Source organism: Terrapene carolina, unplaced genomic scaffold, assembly GCF_002925995.2.
Source record: "Terrapene carolina triunguis isolate 2854851 unplaced genomic scaffold, T_m_triunguis-2.0 Scaffold210, whole genome shotgun sequence".
Taxonomy (NCBI): Eukaryota; Metazoa; Chordata; order Testudines; family Emydidae; genus Terrapene; species Terrapene triunguis.
In genome coordinates this window covers 40,434,491-40,451,933 of record NW_020664561.1, presented here as the reverse complement: position 1 = coordinate 40,451,933, position 17,443 = coordinate 40,434,491, and the positions used below count along the sequence as shown (strand labels likewise).

At 39.1% G+C, this 17,443-nt stretch overlaps 1 protein-coding gene across 1 annotated transcript in view; it reads right to left on the bottom strand.

Moving 5' to 3' along the window:
• Positions 1-1,608: 1,608 nt before the first annotated feature.
• LOC113407317 (afadin- and alpha-actinin-binding protein-like) overlaps positions 1,609-17,443 on the bottom strand; it is a 34,367-nt gene continuing 18,532 nt past the window's right edge. Inside the window, exons 8-15 of the mRNA XM_026655685.1 lie at positions 17,214-17,289; positions 16,953-17,130; positions 13,371-13,521; positions 6,884-7,020; positions 6,229-6,402; positions 4,326-4,437; positions 2,208-2,328; positions 1,609-1,967 (exon numbers count right to left, since the gene is read on the bottom strand). Of these exons, the coding sequence (XP_026511470.1) occupies positions 1,883-1,967; positions 2,208-2,328; positions 4,326-4,437; positions 6,229-6,402; positions 6,884-7,020; positions 13,371-13,521; positions 16,953-17,130; positions 17,214-17,289 (1,034 nt within the window). The 3' untranslated portion in view covers positions 1,609-1,882. The remainder of the gene's footprint in view (positions 1,968-2,207; positions 2,329-4,325; positions 4,438-6,228; positions 6,403-6,883; positions 7,021-13,370; positions 13,522-16,952; positions 17,131-17,213; positions 17,290-17,443) is intronic.

The window sequence follows — 17,443 nt, the reverse complement described above, 5'->3', positions numbered from 1 at the left end:
ATGACAGAGACCAAAGAGGGGTTACATTCATACTAGTTTGGGGGTGCAAGGGTTTTGACATAGATAAATGATAATTTGGTGCTGGAATATATTAATTGCACTTGGAGCAAAGAGGAGGCACACTTTAAAAAACCAAAACAAATAAAATTACACTAGGCCAAAATCACACATGTCCAAAGAAGAGAGATGACAAATGAGAATTAAGGATTGCTATTCGGGACCCCAGGGCTTCCTTGGCACAAAAAAGGAAGCCTCTGCAATTTAACTCTGTAAAGCAGCAATGCCTTCACAAAATGTCTATAGATCTGTTTCATTAGATGCTGATTTTAGGCATAGGCACGTATAGCACAGGGCTAGAAGCAACACATTCTACTAGTAAACTATTTATGCATAGAAGGCTAAATGCCATTAACATGTTAACAATGCTATCCTGCTCTGAACAAATGTACCGGGAAGGAATGGAAACATTTTTACCCAATAGCGACCTTGACTGCCTCAGTTTGTCCCTTCAAAATAAATCAGTTAACTCAGAAAACTTTTTTTCTGTGATCATAACAGTTGGGATTCTGTAGCAGTATTTATGGCATAGGCCTCAGTAAAGTACCTTAATATGAAAGAGCTGTGGAAGCTTCAAATGGAGAAGTGACGTCATGAAATGAAAAGCAATCACAGAAGACACCAAATGTTTTGCTGTTGGTACAAGAGGAAGGTCAAGTTGAATCCCTTTCAAGTTGAATCCCGTCCCTTTTATCTCTTACACAGTTTCAGAATTCTGTCATTCTATTCTTCCACCCTCCCTTCCCCACTGCAAATTTTTATTTTTATCTCTACCTACCCTTTCGCTAAAACCTCTCCCTTATGTATGACCACTTCATGGAGTTATGATCAAAATGGATTTCCTTAAATAAAGGCCAAAGTAACTCGAGTCCGTTAGAAAGAAAAACACACCATCCAGATTTGTTGATGTAGGACCATGACTGTTTACAACTGGTTAATACAAAAAGATCATGCTGGACTGCAAAAATTGAATGCACATAACATATGCGAATACATTTCTTAGAATATACTTTGCACATTTATTGTTCAATTATGTTTCAAAGAATTTGATTCTTGACTGAAACAATTACAGTCCTAATACATCTGTAAACAGAATATCACTATAAAACCAGCTTAAATTGGCATGTAAAATACTATGATTATAGATGCATGTTTCATTTCATGGCATCTTAGCAGAATCATTTATTCTGTCTATTTACAAACATATAAAGATCTTGCACTTTAATCATTGGAAAGCTATGAAAGAGGTACTTTCAAGTCACATGACTTAATAAATATATAACCTGCTTTGTTAAAAATCTACAGTATACTGTACATTCAAGTTGAGACAAAAGTTTCAATGCTAGCTACACTTGATATAAATGTACATTTACAATAATTAAACAATTCCTAAAAGTGCTACCTTTGTCTGCGATGAAAAGAAACACTAAGGTTCCAGTGTTTCATTTACAACCAAAAAATAAAATAAAATAATCTCATACATTCCTTTATTCACAGAATCTGAGTGTCTGTTACTAGAATATCCAAAGCTTTTTCTTTTTATTCAAAAAAAAAAAAAATCTTTCAAAAGTTGCAGACAAAGAAGGGGAAAGAAATTGTTTAAAAAATAAAAAAGTCACACCCACACACTGCAACTCATTTCATCTCTTAGCTCACTGAAAGGATGATCAAACTCATAACACCCTGTTTCACCTTAGAAAGAAAAGTTTATGGACACATTTCTTTAACAAAAGACAGCAGACAACCCTAGAAAGTCTAAGGCAGTTTATCTATATAACAGAGAACATGAACTTTAGAAATCTTCTGTGACCGAGGTCTTGATGCATTATTCAGTTTCTGCTTTGTTGAGTCCCTTCCATTGCTTTGGCTTGCTGTCTTCAGTAGTTTTATTCAATACAACACTCGAATTGCTGGAAAGAGAAAGTTAAAGTTTAACTAATATTCCCCTTTACAAATATAAGTAGAACAATTGTTTTGATAGTGGTCGAAAGTTGTATATTAATTATGCTAAATAATATATTCCACCGTAACTCTTGTCAATGTCTAGTTCAGAACTTCCCCAAGCTATGGTCCCTTTCTCTAATCACTACTCCAACTGAGCAGTTCACATACACTATAAAAGTAAAGATGGGTGATATGATTTCAGATACCTGTTGTGTGGGATATGCTGAATTGTCTGGCAAAGTTCCTCTGAAGGAGGTACACTAGGCAAGCAGTGAGGTTTCTTTTGCCGAGACCTGAAGTTCATTAACTGATTGTCTGGGTCAGAACCTGCAAGACATACAAGTATGTTATTAAACAACACTGTAGTTATGAAAGTATCTAGAGAGGAATTTTTCCATGACTCTTATTTTCTCCCAATAATAAAAAAATAATAAATATGCACATTCATTATTATTAAGGCTACGATTTTGCCATGGATAATTTTAGTAAAAAAGTCAGAGACAGGTCATGGGCAATAAAGAAAAAATTAAGGAAGCCGTGACCTGTCCCTGACTTTCACTAAAAACATCCCTGGCAAAACGGGGAGGGAGGAGGGTCCAGCACCCTGCTGCACCCCCCCATCCCCTGCAGCAGCTGGGAGCTACAGGGACCCCATTCCCCAATGGCTGGGAGGGGTCCCCCTGCTGCCCTGCGAGGCTAGGAGATGTGGGGGGATCCCTTGCCAGCAGCAGCAGATGGGGAGCTGCTACTGAGCAGCTCTGGGATTCCTCTGCTGCCAGCGGCTGGGAGCTGTGGGGGTCCTGTGGCCGCTGAACAGCTCCAGGGGCTGTGGGGGGGCTGCTGCTCGCGGCAGCTGAGCAGCTGCAGGGGCTGCCCCTGCCAGCGGTGGCGCCTGGGGACCTGCGGGGGCCCCTCTCCCACCCACTGAGCAGCTCCGGGGTCCCTCTGCTGCCGAAGGAGGCTGGGGATCCGTCCCAGTGACCACCATGATATAATCTTAGCCTTAATTATTATTGGATGTATTGGACTAAAAATGATATTGAAATCAGCATAGGTGTACACACACACACACACACACACACACACACAGTACTATGTTTTGTTTTTGTAAATATTTAACTTGAAAACAACAACAAAAATAGGAATACAAATAGTCACACTGAAGTCAATGGGACTATTCATGTGCTTAAAGATACTCATATGAGTGTTTTCTGGATTAGGTTTTTACTTCTTGTTTAGCAAACCTTATTTCAATTGATTCAAGGATTACTTTAGAGTCCAGGATACCTGGCAACACCCATGCAAAAGTCACTTATGTCAACATGAAAGCTCATAAACTAGCCCAAAGTCCAAAAGAAATTAAACTGAACAGATAGCATTGCTTAGCACTTTCTATTCTAGTGCCTCATTTAAGTGAATGAGAAGATCTGCATTAACTACAATGGGAGTTGGATCAGGCCCTGTAATTCCTTTTCATTTTTAGATTTGAAAAGGCTTCAAAAAGGTGGGCAAGCAGAATTATACAGTATTACATGGCACTTCCTGTAGGGTTATAGTACTCTGGAGTGTAACCTAACAAAGCCTTAAAACTAAAGTAGAAATATATAGTTTTTAAAAATCATTCTAGTGAAAACCGTTATGTAAAAGTATCCAAATGGCATTATATCAAGATGGCGATCCTTTAAGTGGCAAAGGAATTCTTTAATTTTTATATTCTTACATCCCTCAAATCTAAGCTACAGGCAGGGAGGGCTGTTTAATGCTACATTCTCTCTTAAAATGCACTTAACATTCACACACACAAAAATCCACAAGTATGAAAAAAATCACAAATGCCATAGCACACAAGTCTGACACCAATAAAACATTCTTTTTTTAATGACAGCACCCAAATAATCTTATTTCTGTCCCTAAACATAAATGTTTCATACCAACGAAAATAATTCCATGTAGAGAGAGGTCTATAGGAAGACCAGGGGAGCTGCACAGCCTCCCATCTGATTCTCTAATTAAACATGCTATTTAATGCTAAGAGTTCTGTTATATAATTGACATTCAACAGGTCCCTTCTCAAAGAGAAGTTTATCATGTAGCCATGACTGGATTATCAGGATTCCCTTCTTAGGTGAACTACCAGGAGAGCCTAGCAGCCCTGACTTGCACATAGATTTTTAATGTTTTTTATATATCACATCATGAATTCTCTTTATACTTAGGAAGTCTCCATTTCCTTGTGTATGTATCTTCCAACTGAGAGAGACAAAATAAAACGTAATAAGGATAGTTTTATGAAATGTACAAAAGTTAGTGAGTTAAATACTTGCTTCCTGAGTAGGCACTTTGAGTTTTCACATGTTCAGAGTTCTTGTGATCAGAAGTCATGCTCAAAAACTGTTGCTTCAGCCAAGCCCCTCTATCTTCTTCAAATGCCTTTCTCTGAAAAGAGAAATGTCCACTTATATTCTGTACAGAAAGTGGTAGGTTTATAATGATTGATTTGTTTTGCATGTAAAATCATAAAGTGAAGTTCATTCTTATATTGAAAAAGTGGGCAGTTTAACATAGACCTACAATTGTGAGATCCCAGAAAGGATCAAATGGCAAGGGTGTTTGCAAACTGAACCCCATGGTTTGGCTCACAAGGATGTGCGATGAAGGTCCTTGCAAGTGCCTCTCACTTTACCTTAGGGCAGGGGTTCTCGAACTGGGGGTCAGGACCCCTCTGGGGGTTGTGAAGTTATTATGTGGGGGGTCGCGAGCTGTCAGCTTCCACCCTAAACCCTGCTTTGCCTCCAGCATTTATAATGGTGTTAAATTTATAAAAAAGTGTTTTTAATTTATAAGTAGGGTCGCACTCAGAGGCTTGCTACGTGAAAGGGGTCACCAGTACAAAAGTTTGAGAATCACTGCCTTAGGGCTTTTGGCCAGGAAACTACCAGTCAGATGCTAAACCCACCTTCTATGCAGCTGCCAGAAATGACTATGGCTCAGTGGCGTAAAGGTAAAATAAATAAATTAGTAAACTAACCTAAACTCAACTCCACATACCCCCAATGAGAAATGGGTAAACGCTATTTACCCTCCACTACAATACTACGGTACTGATCATCTTGCAACTCCAAGTGCCTTCTGGGAAGAGAAAAAAGAGCTGGAAAGGAGTCCTGACTACTCCCACCCAAATCTGAGAGAAAAGAATGAGGGTTTCCCTTTCATGTGACTCTGTAGGCAAGGGAGGAGAGAAGTGATGTCAATGTCAGGCAGTCCTCAAAAATCCAGATGGCAGCAGGATGGGGAGGAGACAGTTCCTGTACCTCTGAAGAGATCAGACAAACAGGAGGTACCAAGGAAGAGAGAGGACAGGATGTAAGAGCAAGGGAGCAAATTTCCCCATTGTTCAAAATTCTTCTTCCTATGTTCAAAGGAGACACAACAAACCCCGACTCTAGGCTCAGGGGCTGCTGCAAATTTTTCATAAAGATCTACATAGATCACAATACAGATACAGTATTAAAGCATAAGAGGAGAAGCAGTAGCAAACTTATGCATGCAGTGATGCTGCAATCTGGACTATAGGTTTAGACACATCTGGTTAAACTTAGCAATATGCCTGTGATACAGTTTAAGAGTACATCCTATATACTCTCACAATCTTATTAAAAATATTTTTTTAAGTAAAGTGAAAATGTGGAGAATTTTATAGTGTCTTACTGGAACTGAAAAATATTGATACAATGTGAATCAGTGCTATGTATGTACCTATAGATAAAGTCTAAGGCCAAAATGTAAATAAATAAATAAATAATAGAGTGCCTAAAGTTAGGTTCCTAAGTCTCTATCTAGATACCTAAATAAGTGACCTTATTTTCAAAAGCACATGTGCAGATATTTGAAAATCTTGGCCTAAGCTTATAAAAAGAAAATTAGTTATCCTAGGTCAAGCAACTGTATTTGCCAATGTCTGTGTACAAAATGTAGTATTCTGCTATGGGCGAACAGAGTGATCCATCATATTGTCATTAGTCCTGCATCACATGGTTTACAAGATATGGCGGAGGAAAGAGGAAAGAGAGATCTTCCAATAGAAAGACAATAGCAAAAGGATAACAATACACACAAATGCATACTTTCAACATTGGCTAAGTTTTTCCACTTACTGAGGTTACAAGACTGGCTAATCTTCAGTATTAAAGATCAAAGGCCTATAAAGATACCCTCCCTTTTGAATACCTCAAGTCCTAATCTAATAGCAGCTTCCGTAAAACTTCTTCGCTCTCTCTCAAAGTTCTTTTTTTGTTCTCTAAATAGTTTCCATTCTTCCTGGAGGCGCTCTCTTTCTTCCAACAAATAACAGTCCTGTAGTAACACAGAGGTATCATCATCACATGGAGACATAAGCTGCTGCTGCAGATATAAGGAACAAAAGTCAGAAATGTTATTTAGAAATCATCATATGTTTCTACAAGTTTAGATTTAGATGCCAGCAAAAATTTATCACATGAAAGACAATCAGGCTTGGTCATAAATGGGCCACTGGCACAAGAAATTAGGAAGTGTGGAAGAAAAAACTATAGAAGGCAAACAAAGAAGTTTAGCACCCTATTCAGAAAGCTGTGGAAAGTAGATGAGATAAGCTTTCTGAATAGGTTGCTAAACTTTGTTGCCTTCTGCAGTTTCTCCTTCTATATATTCTAATTTCACAACAAAATACTGTTTGCCAAGGAAAGAGTCACATCCTCTCTCTCTCTGCTCCAGCCTCCACCGTTATCAAAAACAGGAACACCCAAATAAAAGGAGGCATCATTAGAGTGATGCGTCAATTCCTGCCCGAAGAAGGGAGGAAGAGAAGAAAGCAGTTAAAAAAAAAAAAAAAAAAGATCCCAACCTGTAATAGTTGTTGCTGAGTTTTGATCATTTCTTTGCATTGCTGAATTTCTAATTCTAGCTTTTCAGTTTCCAGTTCATGGTCCTCTCTTGAAATTACATCGCTGCCATTCAAAGCCCCTGAATGTGCACGTGACACTAAAAACAAGAAAAGGGAAAAAAAAGGGGGGGGGGGTTGTTTTTGTTTTTTTAAAGTAAAAGAGGCAGCCACTGGTAATGTCTTTCAATAAAGGTGCTAATTTAAGATAAAAAAAGGTTTACAAAATAAATTTAAAGGCATTTTAATATGTATCTGTCCAACCTTGGAATTTGAAAGACCCTGGGTATGTCTGAATAATCACAGGAAATATTGAATAAGTTCTAGCAGAAATATACAGCACTGGATCTCTACACAATCAGTCAGATATAAATTACAATTCAGTGGATCATTTTATTACAGGGAAAGACAATACCACTGAATTGCCCCTTAACTATTCACAATTTCTGGGCTTAACAATTGTCTCTCTGGACCCCTACTTGTAAAACAAGTAGTGTGCTTTGAAGGCTAATAGTTCAGACAAAGTCAGATAGGAAGAGTGAGGGAAGAGCCCATTTAAAATAAAACAAACTCTCCATGGTTTAGGAGAAAACAAAAAGATAATACTTTTAGTATAAACCTTGTTACTGAACTATTTGAAGATACTGTAAAGAAAAGCAAGTTTAACAGGTTTTGAACAAAATAAAAACAAATATTAAGAAATCAACATACAGACAAGACAACAACAACAACAAAATAAATTCAGGGAACCATTTCCTTATTACATATCTTAACTTTTGGATTATCCTACCCACTCCTGGTATGAAGAGGTCACCATTTGGTAGCATATAGACCAGGGGTAGGCAACCTATGGCACGCGAGCTGATTTTCAGTGGCACTCACACTGCCCGGGTCCTGGCCACCGGTCCGGGGGTTCTGCATTTTAATTTAATTTAATTTTAAATGAAGCTTCTTAAACATTTTAAAAACCTTATTTACTTTACATACAACAATAGTTTAGTTATATATTATAAACTTATGGAAAGAGACAGTCTAAAAACGTTAAAATGTATTACTGGCACGCAAAACCTTAAATTAGAGTGAATAAGACTCGGCACACCACTTCTGAAAAGTTGCCGACCCCTGATATAGACAGACATGCACTCTGATCTGCTATTCTCTCTCTGGGACAGAGAGAGTCCTTTTAGGCTAGGTATTAAGAGAAGTCTTAGACTCTGATGGCAGCCTTTGCCTAGACCACAAGCAGGCTCCCCGCTGCCTACTAATAAAGTCTCTCCAAGATAGCTTCTGAAACTTGCATTCTACATTTCCATGGAAACAGCACGTAACCACCAGAACATTCTATGGCACCTGCCATTTCAACTTCAGAGATTATATTGTAGCTCACAACATATGTGCCTCATTAATCAGAATTCAGATATTTTAACCACAATAAAATGATTAGTATGACACATTAGTGGCCTACACAGATCTCAATAGGAGATGAAAAGCTGGACTTGTGCAAAGCCTTATTAGCTCTTGAATTTAGTATTGTAATAGCAATATTATGGCCAAGAAAGGTCAGGTCCTTTGCATACGAGGGTGCAAGTCCCATGCAGGAGGGGAAAAGTAGTTCCTGTTCCCCATCCCCAAAAAATGTTATTAGAAGTAGGTGAGTGGAAAGGTCAAAAGGTCTGCGTGGACTCCTCCTGATGGTCGAAATGACAGACTGGACTTCTACATAGGGTGCTTCCACAGACGTGCACAGGCTGAAATTGTGAACAAACAGCATCGCTTGCCCCATAACCTCAGCCATACAGAACGCAACGCCATCCACAGCCTCAGAAACAACTCTGACATTATAATCAAAGAGGCTGACAAAGGAGGTGCTGTAGTCATCATGAACAGGTCGGATTATGAACAGGAGGCTGCAAGGCAACTCTCCAACACAACATTCTACAGGCCACTATCCTCCGATCCCACTGAGGAGTACCAAAAGAAACTACGCCATCTGCTCAAGAAACTCCCTGCTATAGCACAGGAACAAATCTACACAGACACACCCCTAGAGCCCCGACCAGGGGTATTCTATCTGCTACCCAAGAGCCATAAACCTGGAAATCCTGGACGCCCCATCATCTCAGGCATTGGCACTCTTACAGCAGGATTATCTGGCTATTTGGACTCTCTCCTCAGACCCTACGCTACCAGCACTCCTAGCTATCTTCGAGACACCACCGACTTCCTGAGGAAACTACAATGCATTGGTGATCTTCCTGAAAACACCATCCGGGCCACCATGGATGCAGAAGCTCTTTACACCAATATTCCACATGAGGATGGACTACAAGCTGTCAGGAACAGTATCCCTGATGAGTCCATGGCACACCTGGTGGCTGAGCTTTGTGACTGTCCTCACCCACAACCTTTTCAGATTTGGGGACAACTTATACCTTCAAGTCAGCGGTACTGCTATGGGTACCTGCATGGCCCCACAGTATGCCAACATTTTTATGGCTGACTTAGAACAATGCTTCCTCAGCTTTCGTCCCTTAGCGCCCCTCCTCTACTTGCGCTACATTGATGACATCTTCATCATATGGACCCATGGGAAGGAGGCCCTTGAAGAATGCCACCTGGATTTCAACAATTTCCACCCCACCATCAACCTCAGCCTGGACAAGTCCACACAAGAGATCCACTTCCTGGACTCTACCGTGCAAAGAAGTGATGGTCACAACCACCACCCTATACCGGAAACCTATTGACCGCTATACTTACCTACATGCCTCCAGCTTCCATCCAGGACACATCACACGATCCATTGTCTACAGCCAAGCCCTAAGATACAACCGCATTTGCTCCAATCCCTCAGACAGAGACAAACACCTACAAGATCTCTATCAAGCATTCTTAAAACTACAATACCCACCTGCTGAAGTGAAAAAACAGATTGACAGAGCCAGAAGAGTACCCAGAAGTCACCTACTATAGGACAGGCCCAACAAGGAAAATAACAGAACACCCCTGGCCATCACATACAGCCCCCAGCTAAAACCTCTGCAGCACATCATCAAAGATCTACAGCCTATCCTGGAAAACGATCCCTCACTCTCACAGATCTTGGGAGGCAGGCCAGTCCTCGCTTACAGACAGCCCCCCCAGCTTGAATCAAATACCCACCAGCAACTGCACACCACACCACAGAAACACTAATCCAGGAACCAATCCCTGTAACAAACCCCGTTGCCTACTCTGTCCCCATATCTACTCTAGCGACACCATCAGAGGACCCAACCACATCAGCCACAGCATCAGGGGCTCATTCACCTGTACATCTACTAACGTGTTATATGCCATCATGTGCCAGCAATGCCCTCTGCCATGTACATTGGCCAAACCAGACAGTCTCTATGTAAAAGAATAAATGGACACAAATCAGACATCAGGAATGGTAACATACAAAAGCCAGTAAGAGACACTTCAATCTCCCTGGACAGTCAATAACAGATTTAAAAGCAGGGCGGATAAAAATCAATGTTTTTTTTAAGTAAAAAAAAAATCAGATTTTTTAAATTTAAATCAGATGTTTTTGATAAAATGCTTTTTGAGGAAAAAACCTATCTAAAGATAGTTTTAATTAAGATACATTATAGATCAAAAATATCTCATCATGGAATAGGGATTATAAATTCTAATTCTATAGTATGACACAATATATTCTGTAATGTTTAAGAAAAGTTTTGTAAATGAGTTTCAATTGTTCATGGATTAGGGACCCCATCTTATGTTTCCAGGGGATTCTGTATAGATTATTTAGGTTAATCTTTCTATCTACCCAATAGGACTCAGTGCTCAATCTAGAAGATAACATCAGAGATGCTTAGTTTTGCAGTTCTCAAACTGTGGATTTGTGTCTCCAGAGATAACATGCTTGTTAACAGCAAAAAATGTTTTTAAATAAATAAATAAAATAAAATAAAATACAGAGGTGAGAAATAACAGACCTCAACCCTATTGTCCCTCTGCAAATTTGTGTACACAGGGTCAATCCCCTACCTCTCTCAAAGTGCAAAGTTTCAAAAAGTTCAATGAATAGAAGTTTGTTGGGGGTGGAATAGATCTGGACAAGGAGAAGAAGTCTGGAGATAAATTTGAGAAGGGAGGGACAGGCAGTAGAAACAAAAGTGAAATTGTTTGAACAGCATATTCCAGAAGTCTTTCTGAGTGTAGCCTTCACTGATTTGAGATCTATCATACCATTCTCTCACTAGAAGGGAAAACCTATAATGGCAGCAGGCCATAAAAGAGACCCAGTTTGGGAATATTTTATATGAAGTTCTTCTACCTGTGAAGAATATGTATTAAGGTTATAACAACCAACAAGAATGCACTTTTATGTAGGAATCCATGATTAAATCGAGTCTTCCTGACTAGTGATTTAAATCAATTTGATTTAAATCAAATCCATCCTGTTTAAAAGTAGCCATCCTTCAACAAAAAAACTTCAAAAAAAGACTTCAAAGAGAAACTGCAGAGCTACAATTCATTTGCAAACTTAACATCATTAATTTGGGCTTGAATAGGGACTGGGAGTGGCTGGCTCACTACAAAAGCAATTTTCCCTCTCTTGGTATTGTCACCTCCTCAATGTGGGAGTGGACCACATCCACCTTGACTGAATTGGCCTTGTCAGCACTGGTTCTCCACTTGTAAGGTAATTCCCTTCTCTTCATGTGCCAGTATATTTATGCCTGCATCTGTAATTTTCACTCCATGCATCTGAAGAAGTGGGTTTTTTTACCCACGAAAGCTTATGCCCAAATAAATCTGTTAGTCTTTAAAGTGCCACCAGACTCCTCATTGTTTTTGTGGATTCAGACTAACACAGCTACCCCTCCGATACCTAACTACGAAGTGATCCAAATGTAGAGCATTTTTATAATATAATACTTAGATCAGAGTCTCAAAATAAGAAAAAAAATATTATAGTGACTCAACCTGAAAGATAAGGTTTTAGACCTTTTCAAGGCAGGAATAACATTGTAATTGAAAAACATTTGCCTTTTTCCTCCATGGCACATTCCACTCAAGAAAATCTGATTTCCAAACATCTCTCTCTCTCTCTCTCTCTCTCTCTCTCTCACACACACGCACACACACACACGCCAGTTTCTACATTTATACTGAATCAAGTAAACCGAAGAAACCTTTTAACTGAAAGTTATCCAGTTCTTCAGAATCCACTATATTTTTGGAGTTATTAATTTCATTATAAAAACCTAGAGCGGAGTTACTGTAATATAGACCTATTTTTCAGTGGAAAAGTAAGGGCTCCATGTATTCTATGAGCTTTATGAAGGAAACATGGATCAAATGAAAAAAATTAATACAATATTATCGTTATAACCTTCCAAACATTTACCCCAGGAAGGGGGAGGATTGGAGAAAGATGTTTTATTTCCTACAACAACCGCCCCCTTGCACACACACAATATTTTTTAATTATTACATGTTTTGTTACTTTAATTTCAATGTGCAGACATAGCCATTTGTATATCTGGATGGTTGCATTATGAGCCAAATCTTGATCCCACTGAAGTCAGTGGCAGAACTAATGACTTTAATGGGAAGAATTTGGACATTGGTACACACATACAAAACCAAAAAGCGATGACAGAAACACTGCAAATGTGCAAAATGACATTTTTACTCCATATAGCTGTCTCTCAACCAGTTTCTCCTCTACTCCCAAACCTACCAAATCAATATTCTTCAGAGCAAGCATTCTCAAACACTATCATAGTGTGGACAAATTTTAATAAAGGCATTTTTTCATTGACTATCTGCCTCCCATTCACAGTTTCGTGGGTGACCTCCCTGCTTGTTCATGATTGCATAACATCCCTCTGATAGCTAATGAAAAAGTAAAAATATTTATGTATTTTAGCTGTTTCTAATGCTATTTAGCAGCTAGAAATTAATAGAAACTAGTACTATGCCACCAGCCAGTTCTCCCTAGAAAGCCATGTGAAGCCCAAAAACTTTGAAAATGATTTAGATACTTTTTGTGCTTAATTATTTCAAGTTCTTTTATTTTCACTACACTGGTAACACAAATAGCCAGGATGACAGACAACAGAAGTCAAATTTAACACAGGCCATCTTTCTGCTCAAACCAACAATGAGAGATATCTTCCTTCAACAAATGATAACCTCAGTCAGGGATAACAGTGTTGCTACATGACAGTTTCTCAGCCCTCCTGTGATTAAATCTTTCGTATTTCTATTTCTGTTGCATGGCACTTGAGGCAACCTACTGTGTCATAATTTTTTTTAATGTTCTTTTAAAAACTTTCTAGCTTGGGTATTGTTATGTCAAATGGGTCAGAGTATAACAAATAACACTATGGAAATGGAGTTGCCACAAACATCACGATGATGCAGAATACAGGCTTATGATGACACTCACCTTGGTTATCCAGTTTTTCAACATGATTTTTCAGCATTCTCCACTGCTTTCTAATGCTGTTGGTAAGCTGTTCTCGCACAGTTTCACAAGAAAGTTCCCACATATTCTCTTTATTTAATTCTACAGCATCTTCCTCCATGTCCGACAGTACCTGTAAAAGCAAAAACAAGAGTCTGCTGAAGCAGTCCTCTATATTTTTCTATGGGGCTTATTAACTGTCTGAGGGAACAGGAAATTCTGCAAGTTTCCATTTACCCAGTTTGGACCTGGCAGGGAGTTTGACTCTCTAAATGCATGGATTGCAGGGGTTATGCAAGGCAGACCTTCCACATTACTTCCTAGCTGCCCTTGTCCCTCAATATGCAGAATGAATATCAGCCAGCAAGATACTGATGACACAAACACACCTACCCCTTCCTGAAGTGGATAGCTCAGTGGTTTGAGCATTGGCCTGCTAAACCCAGGGTTGTGAGAGTTCAATCCTTGAGGGGGCCATTTAGGGATCTCGGGCAAAAATCTGTCTGGGAATTCGTTCTGCTTTGAGCAGGGGGTTGGACTAGAGGACCTCCTGAAATCCCTTCCATTCCTGATATTCTATATAAAAATTTAAGGTTACGAGGAGTCATGCTGCTAAATCTTCTGCCTGGCGGCTGCCCTTGAAGCACCAATTCCAGGAGTGAGGAGCTCACTATGCAGCATGTGACATGTTTTAAGAACATAGGGGTGGGGTTTGTATAATCTTATATGTGGGGATTACTCATCTAGACAGAGGAAAAGAATTATCCTGTAGAGAGCAAGTAACTGGTTCTGCCTCCTTCTTATTCATAGTGCACTGGTGGGGGCAAAGGCAAGATGAGTGAGAAGAGGGGGTGAAGTACAGTGAACAATGCTGTGGAGCCAGAATTCCCTTGTCCCACTTCTCTTTAGCATCTCTAGGCCTGATGCTCCCAATGTAAATCCTCCCTACTCAGAAGCAGACAGAAAAGATTGGATCCTAAATTAATTCAGACAGATAAAATTGACGTGTTCAAGGGTGGAAAAAACGGTTCCCCTACATATGCTGCAACATTTACTCACTAAATGAAATTTAGTGTTTCTGGGGATTTTGGAAACTGCAGTATCAGCAAAGGAGGGAATAGAGAGAAATTTAACATTCTATCTAATTCCATAAAGACAATTTTTCTTGAGGTACCTATGTGTATAGTGCCTAGCACAATAAGGGCCCAATCCTGACTGGGCCTCTGGCTGCTACTGTAGTAATAAATATTAATATCAATAGTACCCTAGTCCAAAGCTCTGCATTCCAGGCCAATAACCGCACATGACTCAGTATAACGTTGCTAAGTAACAAGAAGCCAAGCCACCGGTGTGAACATTGGGGCAGCAAAAGATGTTCAGGGTTTTTTGTTTTAAACCGAAGTTCATTTAGGCACGCTTGTTTTGAATCAGTAATAACTGCTTTAAAAACAAAACAAAGAACCTCAAATAGTTATCGGTTTCAGAGGGGTAGTGTGTTAGTCTGTATCAGCAAAAAGAACAAAGAGTACTTGTAGCACCTTAGAGACTAACAAATTTATTTGGGCATAAGCTTTCATGGGCTAAAACCCACTTCATCGGATGCACAAATAATTTGTTAGTCTCTAAGGTGCCACAAGTACTCCTCGTTCAAATAGTTATGTTTTCCTTTTTTACATATATAATTTAAGTAACTTTCTGATCATTGGATTACTGTACATAAGTATCAATAACTAGCACTGCTTTAGTTGGAAGTCTACCAGGAGATGATTATAATTCCATTTTTAGAGGTTTACCAAAATTTCACCCCGGAATGAGTGTATTTTACATTAAGAGGTCTTTGCTTAGGAGCACAAGTTAGCTTTGCCCAGTATAGAGACACATTTATTTCCCCCCCATAAAGTTAATGATTTTATCAACTTTTTAATATTCATATGAGTTTTCTAGACAAATAAAAAAAATAGTTAATACTTTGTGCCTATAACCTATGTCAAAAATGAACCCAGGGCTGCTTTTGACTGTGAGTATTTGCAAATAGTTAATCCATTAGACCAACTAGATTTTTAGAATATACGGAAGTAAAAAAATTGCTGAAATATTTGCATTTGGAGAGCAGCTAATGCATATGCCCCATAAGTAGAGACCTGCAAATCCACAGATATCCGCTCTGTATCCACAGATATCCTCATCCACAGATCATTTTTGCGGATCGCAGATCAGATGCAGATACAAATTTTGTATCCGCACAGAGCTCTACCCATAAGTACTTAGCAGTCACTACTTAGACTCTGCTGGTTATTCATTTTACAAAGTAGCTGAATGCCCCTCCAAGAAATTAAATGAGGCTTATGTGTTTTGGGTTTTTTTTAAGTCTGCTATAAAAAAAGTTATACCCCAAGAGATCAACAAAGAACTGTAGAAATTTGATTCAGTCACCTAAGAACATTTCATTGCAAAGCATAAAGTCCTGTTATTCCTCCAGTTTGTCTTGGTACGCAAGCACACATATGCCTCAGTGCTGAAGCTGGATCTGCATGGGTGGCCCATAGAGTTTGGGCCGAACCCCACTGTCTTCCCTGGGTCCCAGCCGGCACGGGAGTCCACCTGTGCATATCCATTTACAGGACTGTAGTCACAGTATGTAACATGCATCCTGTGTATAAATGGGGCCTTAGCAGTGGAACAGTTCCACAATACTGAGTTGCAGTACTACATTATAAAGTGGAATTTCAACCTACAGTAAGATTCTTTCCTAAAGAAGGAGTCAGACACTTGACATACTAATTAGAGCACTAAACATACCGTGGGCCTGTTTTGCCTGCTGCAGGATATACGAGTAATTCTCAGTGAAGTTAAGGTATTACTCATACCCTGTGGCAAGGCGGCCGAGCCCAATGTAATATTTCAATTACAGTAAGATGCCTAAAACTACTGAATCCCCCAAAACATCACTTAATCAAGCAGCTCTGTTAGACATCTCATCCACAACGGTTTTGATTCTAAAGCACATTTAAAAGATTCCTTTATGATTACATACGTTTTCATACCCACTTCTGCCACAACATCTACAAGCAATAAAGCAATGTGTGATGGCCCCAGTGTTAACAATGGAAGGGAATTACTAGCAGAACTGAAAACCATTCTATTTAGCGATAAAAGTTTTCCTGATAGCAGCTGCAGATTTTTAGTAGAAACATTGATTTATCTAGCCTGTCGGTCTTAGAGCCCACCCTACTTATAATCACCATATTTTTCTAGATACAGTACATACTGGAAGTACAATTTTCCAACATAAGCACCTTAAGAGGTTGTCCAATCACACTAGGACATTGAAAATCAGCACCTAAGTCCATTTTCCATACCCAAATATTGATATGAGCAAAATGCAGGATTCGGACAGCCTACTTAAGTCCATTTGAACAGTGGGCTCCTCATGAGACAGTAACTAGTGCAGATGGAAAGTTTTAAGAAGCTAGGGTAATATTTTTGAATGACCCAATGACTGTGCATAGTACTAGTTCAATATATAGTAGGGTTTTTTTTAAAAACAAAAATAAAAACACTTACCAGCCCAATGCCATCTTCAGCTCTTTCCTTAGGTTTCTGTTTCTGTGGTGGGAGAAGTGAAATCATCTCTTTCTTCATTTGCTGAAGAACTTTCTTGAGCTCAGCATTTTCCACTAGAAGCTGTTTTTGACGTTGTTCATAGCCACCTAACAGAACTTTGTACATTTCTTCTTCATTCCTGAAAGCAGAAGCCTTACAATAAATAAATAATTACAAAATACTTAAATAAATATATACTTTAATCAAAGTGTATCAACTTACCTGGCTTCTGTTTTACCAGTTCTCCAAGCACCTCTCTTCCCATCAACTCTACCTACGTAATTTAGAACATCCATAGCTACAAATGAGAAGGGAAATTAAAGACATTTCAGAGTGAAGTAAAAATCCCAAAAGTATATCTAAATATTCAGGCAATCCTACATTTTCCTTTACATTAAGAAGCCTTACAGGACTGAATATAAAAATCAATCTTTGGACTCACATGAGACCAA